Source organism: Dermacentor albipictus, chromosome 4 (assembly GCF_038994185.2).
Source record: "Dermacentor albipictus isolate Rhodes 1998 colony chromosome 4, USDA_Dalb.pri_finalv2, whole genome shotgun sequence".
Taxonomy (NCBI): Eukaryota; Metazoa; Arthropoda; class Arachnida; order Ixodida; family Ixodidae; genus Dermacentor; species Dermacentor albipictus.
The window spans coordinates 43,471,051-43,487,369 of NC_091824.1; the positions used below are offsets into that span (position 1 = coordinate 43,471,051).

At 47.7% G+C, this 16,319-nt stretch overlaps 2 protein-coding genes across 2 annotated transcripts in view; both read left to right on the forward strand.

Annotated features, from left to right (window-relative positions):
• Positions 1 to 7,484, forward strand: part of LOC135907145 (serine proteinase stubble-like) — a 140,671-nt gene extending 133,187 nt beyond the window's left edge. Inside the window, exons 7-8 of the mRNA XM_065438797.1 lie at positions 1,758 to 1,912; positions 6,752 to 7,484. Of these exons, the coding sequence (XP_065294869.1) occupies positions 1,758 to 1,912; positions 6,752 to 6,910 (314 nt within the window). The 3' untranslated portion in view covers positions 6,911 to 7,484. The remainder of the gene's footprint in view (positions 1 to 1,757; positions 1,913 to 6,751) is intronic.
• On the forward strand, positions 3,303 to 3,818 carry LOC135907143 (protein GVQW3-like). Its single transcript, XM_065438796.1, has one exon. It carries the CDS (start codon positions 3,303 to 3,305, stop codon positions 3,816 to 3,818), a length of 516 nt encoding a protein of 171 aa, XP_065294868.1.
• Positions 7,485 to 16,319: the final 8,835 nt, after the last annotated feature.

A 16,319-nucleotide genomic window follows, 5' to 3' on the forward strand; every position in this document is an offset into this window, starting at 1 on the left:
GCTCTGACCTACAAGATCCATTGAGCGTCATCACTCAGAAGCACAGTGAACAGATGTGTGAACAGTATGACGCGCACAGTGATACAGAACAAGCCGCAAGTCCGCAGCTTCTGAGGCATCCAGGATGGCATGCCCGCTCTCCCAATCCCTTGACGTAACGCTATGAAATTAGGCTGCTAAACGCTGCCATTCGCAAGTTCAACCCAAATCAGTCAAGAACAGTGGGAGAGACCGCGACGGCTCCCTCCTGAACGCCCGCAATGTCCTTGCGTGGAACACCGTGTCTTCCCGTCCAGCACGCGGACTGCCGAGATGAGAAACTTGCGCTCTATAGTGAGTCAAGGATACTCCGAAAGAACAGTTTTCAACACCCCTATTTCCCTAATTACTAAAAACGTTAGCACCTTTAAGGGTGCTGGTTTGTCAAGCGGCTAACACCCTTGTTGTTAATTAGCAAGAAAGAATCACTGATAGTGACAAACGAACGTTTCTGTAATGGCGACTCTTTGTGGCAAGTAAACGTGATCATAGCTGCGACAGAAGACACTGGAACTGCATTAAATACATTTTTTACAGTTATCGTTGTCAAATTTTCGCCTCTTATATTTAATATGTACCACGTGGTCAGAATTAGTACACAGCTTTCAACTACGGCTTCCGTCACCTCAGGCGTCGTTCACAGTTGCTTCTGTGTACCACAGTTTTCTTACAGCTGTAACCCCTTCGGGTGTAAGCCGTGGGACAAGTAAGAACGTTTAAGGGTATAAGTTACTGTGTATACAGGTGACAACGACGACGCGATGGTGATTTCTCACTACCACGTATGATGGCGGATGTAGTTGATGTCTCTCGTCTGAAATGGTATCGCCAATAAACCGCATGCTATCAGAAAAGAACTGTGAATGTAGCAACACAAATAAGGATGTGGATCATCTCGTTTTAGAGTACCGAAGGTAGTTTGAATCAAGAAGCCGGCTGTTTTTCAAATTATTGAGGGTTGATCGAAAAGCAGTGATCATGAATAAGTTGTTTGGCTTGTTGGTAACAGCATTTCTTGAACATGCACTCGCTGTTGTGAAAAACTGATGCTGTCAATCAATACGATAATGTAGGGTTACGTACTTTCTGGTGAGAGTGACATCTATGATGCCATGATTCATTTTCATTTTGAAGCAGTCCTATGTGTCAATTCTGCTTTTTTAACACCTAATAGTTTAGACATGTCTAGTGTTTCTGAGGCTTTATTCTGTGTTTCATTCTCTCTCGTAACGTTTCGTACTCGATTTCTTATGATTGTATCACATTGTGCGCTTCTCTTGCTTTTGTAGTGCTCTGTGTGATATATTTATGCTTCTCATAAAAAAAGAGTAGCTGGCATTATCTTTTGGGGCCATCTTATTTGATCGCCTCAATAAAGAATGCTTTAAGAAACCCCAAGGTGTGCTGAGAAATGAATACAACCAGCGCTGGCTTCGGAGAAGGCGGCAGAGACTCCTGGCAGGCGAGTTTTAATCGTCGTGCAGCTCTTGCAGAGTAACATCTTGATTCTTTAGGGTGTACCACACACTGGATGCAACCTATGCGGGGTTTTATATCACAACGATTGCAGGGCAAAAATTGACATGTGGCGTCATTCATCGCGTCCCATTTTATCATAAGTTGATTTCACAACGATCTTTAGATCGATGAGCTCTACTTTCAGTTTTGTGGGCCATTGCCTTGCTGTGTGTACAGAGCCCCCTACATTGCTTTCGCAGGTGGAGTTCTGCCGTCCGTGTTACAACAGGTCAAGGTACCCATCGTGAGCAACGAAAAGTGCAAGAACATGTTCCTGGCAGCTGGAAGGCACGAGTACATACCCAACATCTTCATGTGCGCTGGCTTCGAAGAAGGCGGCAGGGACTCTTGCCAGGCGAGTGTTCGTCGTCGTGCAGACTGACATCTTGGTTCTTTAGACTGTTACGCACATTTACAGCCCGACACAAAGCACTACAATTGTTACGACAGGTGGAAGAAATGTTAGTGCTGCTTGGCTGTTTTACATGAGCTTATTATTTCGACTTTCGTGGCGTGTAATTTCAAGCAATCATTTAATAATTCTGCGATGCATCTCTTTCTACGTAGCCGGATGTCAAAGTTTCAGTAATTTACGATTAAGGTAATAATGCAGAAAACTCGGACCTGATCGGTACGTATTACACGTATTGTATTATGTATTGTAAAAGAAGAATGAAACAAGAAACAGGTATTCGGCATAAAGGATAACACGAAAAAAGAATGGCACAGCGTTTCCACTTTTTCCCGTTGGCGTTCGTGGAGCGTAATTGCTCTTTTGACCATTCTTAATGCAGGAATGCGTACAAATTGCACTGTTCGCTGAATGCTACTTTATGTGCAGCCACCCTAGAATTTCAGTAATGCTAGTAGGGGCAGCCGGAAAGCAACAGTGACTTCTCTTCCGGCGCATAAACCAATTGTATTAAGAAATACATGTTCTTTTTATTCTAAAATTATGGATCATTTCATAATGGGAAAGAAAGTGAACGAAGAGCTGCCAGCTCTGCGTTGTGCAAGAACTGCAATGACATTTTTGACAACTTGGGGTGATGCGCGATTGAAAGCACAAGGGAGCACCAAACAAGAACGACAGAAAATGTTAGACGTAATGGTCGTCACTGCTTCGCATGAATTTGTAAATCAGTGCCGAATGGTACACCACATTTGGTTCACACTCACGAGCAAAAGAGAGTGAATTCATTATTCTGAATAACTTGTCGCTTAATAATTAAGAAACCGTCTACGCGTGGTTGCAAACAATACAATGATGCGCAGGTAACCCGCAGCGACAATACTAAAGCAAGAAACAAATACCACACGCTTCTACACGGGAAGACCCCACCCGACTTCATTGCAGCATATGTTAATGGCGGCAGACCCCCTTGCTCTGATTCAGCTCTGTGATTCATTTACATATACTTTGCAAGCTTCCTGTCATTCGCACGGAGGAGTGCTTATGAATAAAGAAATAACAAAAAGGATGTTATTGAACCCTCTACAAAAGCATGCATAGTTTTCCATACCCGGCGTACTAATATGAGGTCTGTTAGAAAAGTATCCGACCTTATTATTATTTTTTTGCGAACACCTGATGGATATGAAACAAGCGCGCTTACATCAGCTGACCTTGAACCTTCGTGCGCATGCGTGAATTTCTCCCGCCTGCCGATAGCGTCAGTCGCTGAGACGCAGCGTTTGAGTGAGGTAGTGCGCAGTGCTCTCGTCGGTTTTTTATTGCAAGTAAAATGGCGGAGCAACTGGAGCAGCGCTACAACGTCAAATTTTGCCAGAAACTGGCCAAAAGCCAAGTGGAAACCGTTAGGAAGATTCAGACGGCTTTCGGTGACGATGCTGTGAGCAGCACACAGATTAAGGAATGGTACAACTGGTTTAAAGACGGCCGCAAATCGATGGAGAGCGAGCAACGCTCCGGTCGGCCATCAACATACCGAAACGACCAGGTCATTGCCGAAGTGAACGCTGTGGTGATGCGGGACCGTCGTGTGACAATGCGAGAAATTGCGGAAGAAGTGGGCATCGGCACTTTTTCTGCACATTCCATTATGACCGAACATTTGGCCATGAAGAGAGTTGCGGCGAAATTTGTGCCGAAGCTGCTCACGGTGGAGCAAAAGCAACTTCGTCTTGAAGTCTCACAGGACATGCTGGATTCCACAAACAGTGACCCCGGCTTCATGAACACCATAATCGCTGGTGACGAGTCTTGGGTGTATGGGTACGACCCTGAAACCAAATCCTAGTCGTCACGGTGGAAGCATTCCACGTCACCAAGACTAAAGAATGCCCGCCAAGTGCGCAGCAACGTCAAAGTGATGCTGACTGCTTTCCTTGACTCCCGCGGTGTCGTACACCACGAGTACGCACCATAGGGTGAAACAATCGCCAAAGAGTACTACAGGGATGTACTCCGTCGCAAATGACCGGAGTTGTGGTCAACAGGAAATTGGCGCATCCATCACGACAATGCCCCTGCACATTCCTCGCACTTGATTCAGACCTCTTTCGGCGAAAAAACCAGACTCCTGTAGTTCGACAGGCTCCTTATTCTTCTGATATGGCCCCCTGCGACTTCTGGCTGTTTCCCAAAATCAAGAGGCCATTGAAAGGAGCGCGATTTGAGACACGAGAGGACATTATGGCTGCAACGACAGCTGAGCTAAACTCCATTCCGAAAGAGAGCCTTCTCGGAATGCTTCCAACAATGGCCCCTGGGAGAAGTGTGTGGAGTCCCAAGGAGACTCCTTTGAGGGTGGTTAGGTTTCCAGCGCTCCAGGTATGCCAGTTTTATTTCTTGGGCCAAAGGTCGGATACTTTTCTAACAGACCTCGTATAGTTGTAAATCTTGTTTTGTCTAGGCCAGTCACTTGCAGCAAATGCGCTCACATCAAGAAACTTTCGAACATGGCAGAACCACGACGCTTGTTCGCAGATATTGAACTAAAACAAACACTTCCTATCGCGCGCACAATGATGAACAAAAAACCTTGCTCCGAAACTGCTGAATATTACTGTGCGTAGTCCAATATGATTATGGGGTACCTACGAACTTCGCTAAGCAACTTCCCCGCAGATTTTAAACTTTTCGCATAAGGGTCAAGCTCATTTGCATGTTTCCGATGAAGAGATTGCAAACGGCTTTCATCGCATACCAAGGCACATATGGAGATGTACGTCGGTGATCCATTGCATCACAGGGATTTAATCCCGCTGAAAATAACGTTAAACATCATATGAGCAGGCAAAAAATGCCTCCCGAAATCAAAAGCAAGCTCATTCACCACCTCGACACCTTTCAAGCTTAATTTGTATATTTGTTTCAGTGATACCTACATACAAAAAAACGTTGGTGAGGTCGTTGAGAAGACTCGATATTGAAAGGCTGTTTAATGCGCAAGTTTTGCCATAGAAACAGGCCACATGTGGCACACCACATTTATTTTGTACATGTAAGTATAGCTGTAACTCGTCGGCAAATAAAGGATAGTCATCTTGCGTCAATCAGCTTGTTCAAAGGATTGAACCACACTGACATAAGTATTTGTTTTGTGAAGTAGCAGTATATACTAGGCGTGGAATTCGCATCTCCATTTGAGAAAGCCACCCCATCCTACGCCATGCTGCACAGAATAAATGTTATCAAATAGAACTGTGGATACGTTATCTCAACTTCAGTTGTCTTGCCAAATATGTGTTATAAGGCAAGGTCAATGCTATGATTACTTCTTAAAAATCTGGTGCTGGTGTTACCATGTGATGCTGTTACGCGGTTGAGACAGCATGAAAATTGCAACTATCACATGGAGTCTAAACAATCTTGGCTCTGGATGCAGTTATGTCTAGGTCCTTGACCCGCCGTGGTTGCTTAGTGGCTATTGTTGCTTAGTGGCTAAGCACGAGGTCGCGGGATCGAATCCCGACCATGGCAGCCGCACTTCGATGAGCGAGAAATGCGGAAGCATCCGTGTACTTAGATTCAGGTGCGCATTAAAGAACCGCAGGTGGTCCAGATTATTCCGGAATCCTTCACTACCGTGTGCCTCACAATTAGAGTGTGGTTTTGGCACGTAAAACCCTGAATTGTTTTTCTTTTTTGTGCTGGTCTTTTTTTACTCACTGTCATTAAACGAACTTATCAGCGAAATTGCTTCTGTGGCAGTGATTAAGGATGTATTAAGCCTTAAATTCGAGCCATTTCACTACTTCCACATCACAGAGAAAAACTTGGAGGACGCTTAAGCTTCGCCTTTAGAGTGGAACTCGATAGGATTCAAAGATCCCTGACTGCTTTTTACGCTTCTCGGCAACTGCAGCTTATGTAACGGTATTGTTTACCAGAAAACGCTAGCGGTGAATGTTATGCACGAAAACCAGCTTTCGGCAGAAACCTGGCCTCTTGCGTGGGCTGATCCCGGAGGTATGTGCACAGCCGCGCCACCAAAAATTATATAACTTTCAGGTTTCTGTTATTGTGCGTCACTTTTATTATTTAGGTCTGAAAAAGTTTAACCTAAAAGGCATGTGCTGTCGGTGTTTTGTTTCATTACATTTGTTTGTGGGCTGTCATTCTGAAACTTCCGAGGAATAACTTTGTCAAGAATGTAAGAAGAGGTATAAGCAACTTTAGCGATATAATGGTGTGAAAATATAAGCCGCATATAACGTGTGTCATATAGCAAGGCGTAGTATATACATACGCCTAAATATATACGGAAATTTTCGTTCATGGAGAGCTCCGCCAACGCCGACACCTGATTTTCTGTCACATGGGGCTCTTATCGCTGTCGTGTTAAAAATAATGGTAGAAGTTATCCAAAATTGTATGCACAGACTGTTGTGCGAAGATGTCATCTCCATTTAGCGACACACAGCGACGCTCAGTGAGGTTATTGCTTAAGGCTGGAAATTGCGCGACAAGAATAGGGAGCGCAAAACACTTCGATCCTCTAAAAAAAAACGTTGCAACGTTAAGTACACAACGCGCTTTAACCTCAATGAAGAATAAAACAAAGCAGTTCCAAATCATCAAAAAGGCAAATATCTGTGCGATATCCCTGATTTCGAGTGGCATGACTACAGCGTCAGAGGCACCTCTAGTAATGTTATAAAACCCTGATATATTGTAGGGCCTTCTGGTACTCGTGGCTACATTGTCATCTTCTGGTCGGTTTTCCAGGGAGATTCCGGAGGTCCTCTCCAGATACAAGCCAAGGACGGTCGATGGTTTCTGGCAGGCATCATATCGTGGGGCATCGGATGCGCCGAGCCCAACCTGCCAGGCGTCTGCACCCGGATATCGCGGTTCAAGGACTGGATCATCAAGAGCACCACTTGACCCTGCCCAACAAACACGGCAGTCGTGGTCATCTCGCAGTCTTACTGCATCACCAATCGCCTTCCATGTGGAAGTGACTGCTCTGTCGCGCGCCGTGGGACAAGGTCTGACATCATCCTTGATCTGCAACGTTGAATGGACAAGTTTACGTTGTGCAGAGACACGCGCATTTCAAGTTCGTTTTGCGTCCCCAAGAGGCGTTGTGGACCAGACTGTCCTACGCGTATACAAGTCAGAACGCAATGCACCGCGTGCCTTTTTTTTTATCTCGTTACATTACGCAGATCACTTGCGATGACTATAGTGAATGCCTCTGTGAAGTGTGTGGCAGCGTGTGCGATGCTGCGCAGAAAAAAAAAAACTGCTTCGCATTTGTATTAATTTTGCAAAGCACACCTGCTGTCATCGTGCTGTGACACGCAGAGCTACTCCACAATGACGCTCCAAGCCTCAACCATGCTGTCGGATACGCACAAAGCTGTAAGTAATACGCCCGCAATGTGTCTTGATAAGTTAAGCAACGGACAACGCAAGTAATGACCCTAATATAATAAAGGAAATATGCCGCACAAAATGCAAGAATGTCTCCATACGGTGAGCCTGTCAAGAAGAACCGAGTACTGACGTAGCAGGAAAGAAAATAACAAAAAGGTGATTCTCATCGGAAAAATTTTGCTCAGCTTGGGTTCTTCAACTTGCACTTCAAGGCACGGTGTACACGACCATTCGGAATGCTGTCCAAAGAGCTGCGAACCCAAACCGTCATCTTGCGCTCAATAAGCAGAACGTCGCAACCACTGGGCTACAATGGTTGGTTAAACTATACAATCAATGATGATGACTGCTTCTATACATGTCAAGCTCCCCAGGTCTGACAAATGGTGCGGATCTAAATCGATACACAAGTTTAGGCTAGCTGGAAAGTCAACCGTACAAGAAATCTAACGAAGACAAGAATCTATGTCGAATTACTTTTCCTTAGCAAAAAAAAAAAAAACTTAAAAAACCGCCAGGGCAACATAACAAAAAAAAATTGCTGCACGTGACGGAAGCACCACAGCAAACTGACGAGTGCTAGCACAAACAATTTAAGCGCAGTTGACCTACACTACCCGGGAAACCAGTATTGCGATGTTATATTTTCATATGAAAATGCGAAGTATACAGGAGTTGTCGGGAAGAATGCATGACCCTTTTCACAGCCTAAACTAAGTGTCTGAGGCCCTGCACTCCCCAAGTCCCGTGATCCGAGGAGGCATGCACAAGAGTCCAAAGCTGTGGGTGACAAACCGAAGAACGTAAATAAAGTTGTGGATGATAGCTCTTGTGACACCTGGGAGACAGCATATATAGCTTGCAAAACGACAAGCTCGAAGTGAGGAGCTCGTTAAATTTCGTCTTACCAGCGGGTTGCGACGGAGACGACCCTATGCTGAACATAACTTCGGGAATTCGTGAACATTCTACATTATTGTCCGCCCACAAACAGAAACAACACACCAATGCACAAGAGCACACAAAACACAAATACTAAGGCCACGTGGCCCTTATAATCGTCTTTACCTGAAAGTACAGCGTATGCCATAAATACTGTAACGTGGCTTCTGTTTCACACTTTTCTTGGCAGTAGTCTAATATCCAAAATATCATTTCACAATATTTTCTCTGTGCTTCAGGTAAGTCCAAAGATTTTTGTCTTAGTTCACAGTGCTGCCCTCAGCTTTGATCAAGGCATCTAAACATTTGGCGTGTTTCTACAGCAGGCCTCAGTCTCTCACGACGCAAGTTCTTCAATCGAAGCCCGTTTCTTTAAAGATTTTATGATATGCTACTCTTGGGTGACATTACCTGTTGGGGGGGGGGAGGGGGGGGGCAGTCTCTAAGCGTTCTCTTCCAAAATAGCTTGCACGCAGAAGTTCTCCTGGTCTTAACTTAGCCAGTTGGCAAACCTCTGTTTAGCTGGGATCAAGCTGAACGTGTCCGAACTGAGATTCTGCTGGCTAGGTTTCATTTGCGGATAGCAGCCTTGTCCTGCTCAAAGGTCTAGAGCTTCTGGCCGAAGAAAACTTGGACGAGGATGTCAAATGGTGATGAAGGTGCTTTTGTTTACACAGGAGTGACATCGAGTAGCAGCAATTGAAGTGGGAGGTAAGACACCAAGGTCACCAGTAGGTAAGCTCCCCCAAGTAACAAAGGATCTAATAAAGAAACGACAAAGCATGAAAGTGTCTAACTGCTACAAAGGAAACCCATACCGGTTCCTCGCAGTTGAAGGAGTTGCTAGGATTGTGTGGATGTCTCATTTTCCCTTGAATAATTACTTCTCTCCACCTTGCGGGTTTCCGAAGAACTATCAATCTAGACAAAGGCATCAGGCAACTAGTCACGATGCCGATGCGCCGAACTGCCGTGCCATTCAACGAGGTCGTCACCGTCCAGTTGTCAAGCTCCTATGTACACATGTCGAGACATGAAGTTCTTCTAGGGATCCACATCCGGCTCAAAACTACTCGGCCATATAAAATGTATCCTTGTAGCCGTAGACAGAAGCTAATCAGTTATTGAAGAGGGTTACGTACAAGCTACATCACGGGAGAAAAAAGAATTCTTGCTACGTTTTGGTATGTAGTACGAAGCGTATAGCTAAATATTTTCGGCCAGCACTGAATGATAAACAGCAAATGTCATTTGTTGGTCCAGGTCCACAAAAGATGAAAGTGGAGAGGTTTAATACGCTACTCTTGTTCTTTTTTTTTTTGAAGGCACCGTCAGAGCAGAGACAGATGCAAGATATCCAGCTGCATTGGTGTTCCACTCGAGCTGTAAAGCAAATGAAATATACAGCTATGGTTTACACATGGAGAGAGCTGTCCGTACAAATTCAAAACAAAGCCATAGCTGGCTTGGGGTGAAGCCGATTTCCAGCTTTCTGCCAGGCCTTTCCCGCCTATAGCTAAAAAAAGGTTTCCGCAAGATATATGTTTCTTCTCGTTAATTATGGTAATTCTCAATGTGTTTTGCACATTCAGATAGACAATAAACATTTTGTTCTGGTACTGATATATACCATCATTAAAAGGTTAAGGTTGTACCCCACGTTTAGTTTGACCTTCTCTATACATATTTTTCGTCACCCTGGCCATCCTATCCAAGGCGCGTCACAATGCTGGTATATATGTCCTGTTTAGTCGGCGAGAGAGAGAATGAAAAGGAAAGGCAGGGAGGTTAACCAGATATGAGTCTCCGGTTTCCTACCCTGCACTGGGGATGGGGGATAGGGTTTAGAAAGATGGCAGAGGAAAACGCTAAAAAAAATGAAAAAAAAATGACACGCACACATGGAGGCGCACATACAAATGGCGTTCCAGTTAAAGTCGTTCACACAGGCCGGTAGATCGTAAAAAGCGCAATAGCGCTTGCACGGCCTTCTTCTGTGACGATAGGTCCTTTCGATGTTGTAGAATTAATTTTTCGGATAGCGGTTGGTCATCCAGTTGGTCAAGTGCGTGGCGAAGGCACGCCCTCTGGGAACTGTACTGCGGGCAGGCACACAAGATATGGCCAATTGATTCTCCAAGGCCGCAGTGGTCACAGGTTGGGCTGTCGGTCATCCCTATGCGGAATACTTGCTGTGCTATTTGTCTCGTGGAGGAATGGATGGCAAGTGCATCAAGCTACGAACTTTTCTTTCGGGGGGGGGGGGGGGCGGTGAGATTTTCGTCTGAAGTATTAAACTGTAACTGATTAAGAAGACGCTTCAGCTCGCGCCCAACTCCGACGCGGCGTATTCAATACATGTAAAACGCAAAAACGTTTTTCTGAGATAACCCCTGGGCCGATTTTATTGAAACTTTTTTTTTGAGAGCGAAAGTTAAATTCTAGTGACTGATGGAAGCCAAATTTTTATTTAGGGCTTGAATATTGTAAAATAGATTTTCAAATATTTACAAAAGTTTACAAATTCACAGCTCTGCATCAAGAACAGATATCGCGGTTCTGTATAAGGCATCCATTAGATCATTCAAAGCACACAAATTCGATGTGTCAATTTACATCTTACGTAAATTTCTTACGTTGGTTACAAGGGTTGTGCAAAAGCTGCATTTCTATATACCCAATTTTTTTATATTCATGTGTAACATAAATTTTATCCGCTTTAGACGTACTATTAGATGCAATTCACAGAACTGTACTCTCATTTTTCGTTGTTGAGCTACAGAGTTGTAAACTTGATAGTGTCGTTTTCTGAATATTTTCGATTTTTGCCAATTTTTACTTAAAAATTGACGACCTAGCTTAAAAATTCGAAACAACAGTCGCTAGATATTAAGTTTTTCTTTTAAATGCAACAAACCTCGTCAAATTTGGTGCAGTGGTTGCCGAGAAAAACGAATTCTCCTTTCACATGCATTTAGATAGAAGCACCCAAGCTAAAGCTTCCTCTTAAACGGGAACATCAGTACTCTACGTTTTGCCGGGTGGAACAACCACAACGTCCAGCAGAGTAGTGTTTCTCTATGCAGGTTGCGTTCAGCGTCACCAAAAGCCGAGGACCCGAACGTAAGCACTCACAAGCGTGCGCATGCTCGCATAAATCACCTTTAACTTTGTGCGAAGCGAAGTCTATATGTGTGATGACAGGCCTAAATAATATTGTTACGTAGGAAGACACCGACGAAAAGCTATTTACAAGTATATTTACAAGGCAATATGCCGCAGTTGACCAAGAGGCAACAGTCCGCGCTAGCTTCCAATCGTCGTCTTCGTCTTCTTCCTGCTCGGCTCTTCGTCATTGGGAATACTACCCCGTAGCACTACCCCCGGCGGCAAAAGCGCCGTCCCGGAGCGACTAAAGGCTGGACTCTGAAGCAGTGTAGTAGCTCTTGAGCCTACTGACGTGCACGACATCACTAGACGCCAGAGTAGATGACGAGGTTGAGCTCACAGGAGCAATTTCATAAGTCACAGGCGTCACCTGGCGCAGTACGCGGTAGGGCCCTGTGTATCGCGAAAGGAGCTTTTCGGAAAGTCCAACGTGACGACAGGGCGACCACAGGAGCACGAGTGCACCGGGCGAAAACTGTACGTCACGGTGGCGGGTGTTGTACTGACGCTGCTGCGTGGTTTGCGAGTCCGTCAGTCGAGCACGGGCAAGCTGGCGTGCATGATCGGCGAGGGCGATGGCGTCGCGCGCATACTCGGTTGTTCAGGTCGCAGCAGGAGGAAGTACCGTGTCAAGGGGCAAGGTCGGTTCGCGACCGTAGAGTAGATAAAATGGAGAAAATCCGGCGGTGTCGTGCCGGGAAGAATTGTAAGCAAAGGTGACGTAAGGAAGGGCAACGTCCCAGTCGCGGTGGTCCTTCGAAACGTACTTGGACAGCATGTCGGTAAGAGTACGGTTTAAGCGCTCTGTCAGGCCATTGGTTTGAGGATGGTATGAAGTAGTCAGCTGGTGTTGAATAGAGCAGGAACGCACAATGTCGGCGATAACTTTCGAGAGGAAGTTACGACCACGGTCAGTAAGCAGCTGTCGCGGGGCGCCATGCACTAAGATAATATCACGCAAGAGAAAGTCAGCGTCGTCAGTGGCGCAACTGGTAGGTAGAGCCCGCGTGATAGCGTATCGGGTGGCGTAATCAGTTGCGACGGCTACCCATTTGTTCTCAGAGGATGACGTGCGAAAGGGACCGAGGAGGTCTAATCCAACACGAAAAAACGGTTCCACGGGACGGTGATCGGCTGGAGATGACCGGAAGGTAGCACCTGAGGCGTTTTCCGACGCTGGCAGGGATCACAGGCAGCAACATAGCGTCGGACGGAGCGAGCAAGACCACGCCAATAGAAGCGGCGGCGGACGCGGTCGTACGTGCGGGTTACGCCAAGATGTCCTGCAGTGGGTGCGTCATGCATCTGAAAGAGCACAGTCTGTTGTAGATGTTTTGGCACGACAAGAAGAAGATCAGGGCCATCAGGGAGGAAGCTCCTTCGGTACAGAATGCCGCCCTGGAGGACATATCGGCGAACGGATGCGTCGGTAGGTGTAGAACGCAGACGCTCGATGAGTACTCGCAGCGATAGGTCTCGGTACTGCTCATCGGCGATGTTAGCGAAGGCAGACACAGAGAAAATGCCGTCGGCGGTACTACTGTCGGCGTCGTCAGGCTCGTCTACCGGCTAGCGAGACAGGCAGTCAGCGTCCTTGTGTAGTCAGCCAGATTTGTAGGTGACAGAGAACGAATATTCTTGGAGGCGTAAGGCCCAGCGACCAAGTCTTCCTGAAGGGTCTTTCAATGAGCATAACCAACAAAGCGCGTGATGGTCTGTGATAACGTAAAAGGGTCGGCCATATAAGTATGGGCGGAACTTCGCAACCGCCCAAACTAGGGCCAGACACTCACGCTCAGTGATTGAATAGTTAATGCGATGTTTAACAGCTGTTGTTTGGGCCAAAGGACGATCGTTAAAGTCAAAAATATCTTGGTAGGAAATCAGAACGCGGTAGAGCGCACGAGCGTGCTCGGACGGCATGTCGGGTGCAATCATTTTCTGTAAGCTGGCGATGGTACAAGTTGCCGACTGCGATGGTAGAGGAGGATCGGTTGAATAGTCGTCTACTGAAATCGATGCTACAGAGTGATCCTCGAATGAGCAAGGTTGGGCCAGAGACATCCCGCGTGGCAGCACTTGGGTCGTCAAGGCAAAATTGACCACTGGCAGGCAGACGCAATTCGCCGTAATAGATAAAATAGTATGAGGTAGTGTGATCCCGTGTGTAAGGAGGACGTCTTGCATAGGAGCCGCGATGTAGTGACCGTCGGGCACTGGTGGGGATGACACGAAGTCAACGTAAGTCAGTGCCGAAGGTGGCAAGCGAACGAAGTCGACGGAACTGAGGCGAGGAAGGTGTTGTTCAGCGGGATCCAGAACAGGCAGGTCGAGGCGGAGAGTACTGGCGGAGCAATCGATGAGAGCAGAATGTGCGGAGAGGAAGTCGAGGCCGAGGATGATGTCGTGGGGACAGTGAGCGATGACTGTGAATAGCATGGTAGTGGAGCGATCGGCGAAGGAGACGCGGGCGGCACACATAACAAGTACGGGGGCTGTTCCGCCATCGGCGACACGGACAACAGGCGTCGAGGCGGGCGTGATTATTTTCCTCAGCCGGTTACGAAGATCCGCGCTCATTACCGACAAATGCGCCCCAGTGTCTATGAGAGCTGATACAGGAACACCGTCGACATGCACGTCAAGAAGGTTCAGATGAGTGGGCAACGTCAGGAGAGGATTTGGCGGCGTAGGGAGCAATGCAGCGTCACCTCGAGGCGCTGCATCATTTAGTTTTCCATCTGGGAGCGCCGTCCGAAGGGAGTTGGCGAATAGGAACGACGGGGCTGGGGAGAGCGAGATTGTCGTCGTTGGGGCGAAGGCGAACGAGAATAGGGGCGGTTCGGCGCAGGAGAATCGGTGGCGGCATTATCTGAGCGGGCAGCATAGGGACGAGAAAGGCCACCTGGGGGGCGAGAGTAGGCAGAATATGTAGACTGGTTCAGGGAACTCCAGCGAGTGCGGCAGTGCCGAGAAATGTGCCCAATTCGATGGCAGTGAAAACAAATTGGCTTGTCGTCTGCAGTGCGCCATTCAGAGGGGTTGCGGAAACGTGGTTGGTAAGAAGGTGCGGGACGGGGTGGAATCGAAGATGCGGGGTGGGGATCAGGGCGATGGGCCGAGCAGATGGTGTGAATACCGATGTTGGCGAACTCCTGGCGGACAACTGCCTGGATCAGGGAAACAGTGACTGCAGGTGCATTGGAGGGGCTGGAGTCGAACGCAGCCGGATAGGCGGCCGCGATCTCACGCCGGACAATCCTGGTAACATCGCCAGTGTTGTTGGGACGAGGAGCGTCGGCACAGGAAGATGTCGCTGGGGTGTTGGGCAGACGGGCAAACTGTTGGTCGATACGTCGGCTTTTAGCGAATTCCAGGCGGCGGCACTCCTTTATAACTGCATCCACCGTCGCGACGTTGTTAAATACGAGCAAGTTGAAGGCGTCATCGGCAATGCTTTTGAGGATGTGGGAGACCTTTTCGGACTCAGTCATGTGTGCGTCGACTTTGCGGCAAAGAGCCAAGACGTCCTGAATGTACGTGACGTAGGGCTCCGTTGACGTCTGCACACGACCGGAAAGCGCCTTATGCGCGGCAAGTTGGTGACCGTAGGGGTTGCCGAACAGTTTCGAAGTCTCGAAGTCTCGAAAGTCTCGAAGCTTTTGCTTAAGCGAATCCCAACTGGTCAGCTCATCTTCGTGCGTCCGATACCAAACTCGAGGTGTGCCACCGAGGTAAAAGACGACGTTGGCGAGCATGATAGTTGGGTCCCACCGGTTATTGCGGCTGACGTGTTCGTAAAGGCTGATCCAGTCCTCGACGTCTTCCCCATCTTTTGCCGAGAATACGCCAGGATCACGGGGAGCGGAGAGGGTGATGTAGGTCGTCGAAGTGGCAGCAGGTGTCGGAGCCGGCGGAGTCGGGTTGGCGTCGCCGGGAGCCATGAAGGTAGGCTCGACGTACCGTCCACTGCGAAGCTCCGTGACGAGGTACAGGGAACGTCCACCTCCACCAAATATGTTACGTAGGAAGACACCGACGAAAAGCTATTTACAAGTATATTTACAAGGCAATACGCCGCAGTTGACCAAGAGGCAACAGCCCGCGCTAGCTTCCAATCGTCGTCTTCGTCTTCTTCCTGCTCGGCTCTTCGTCATTGGGAATACTACCCCGTAGCAATATAATACAAAGGTTACGGAGGTCAAATGGCACCACGTGTGAATGACCACAGGGACGCTTCCGCTACTCACAACGAGGTTATTAAATTCTTCTACGTGTCTATATGGGTCTTTCCACCCCCTCACCCCTAGTTGTATAGGGTGCAAGCAGTTTCGCTTAGACTTCTATAGACCAGCACATATCCGTGTCTGTCCGTTCGCCACGAGGCTTACCGCGACGTGTATCGCGACGACGCCTGCCCGTCCTGCGGGCAAACCTCCACTCTAGCGCACATGCTCTGGGAGTGCGGGTCGACACACTCCAAGTTCATCAAGGAGGAGTGGGACTCGCTTCTGCGTAGCCCCGCTCTGGACAAGCAAATCCTGGCTTTCCGGCGTGCCCACGCCGTGTCGGTGGGCTAGACCTGCCGGTTCCGACGTGTGACTAGCCGGGTACTCGACGAGTTCGCGTCCTCGCCGGACCTGCAGTAAAGTTTCTTCACTCACTCACTCACTCACTCACTCACTCACTCACTCACTCACTCACTCACTCACTCACTCACTCACTCACTCACTCACTCACTCACTCACTCACTCACTCACTCAGTGACCACCTAGTACATACAGCACGCTGAAAAAAGTAGAAC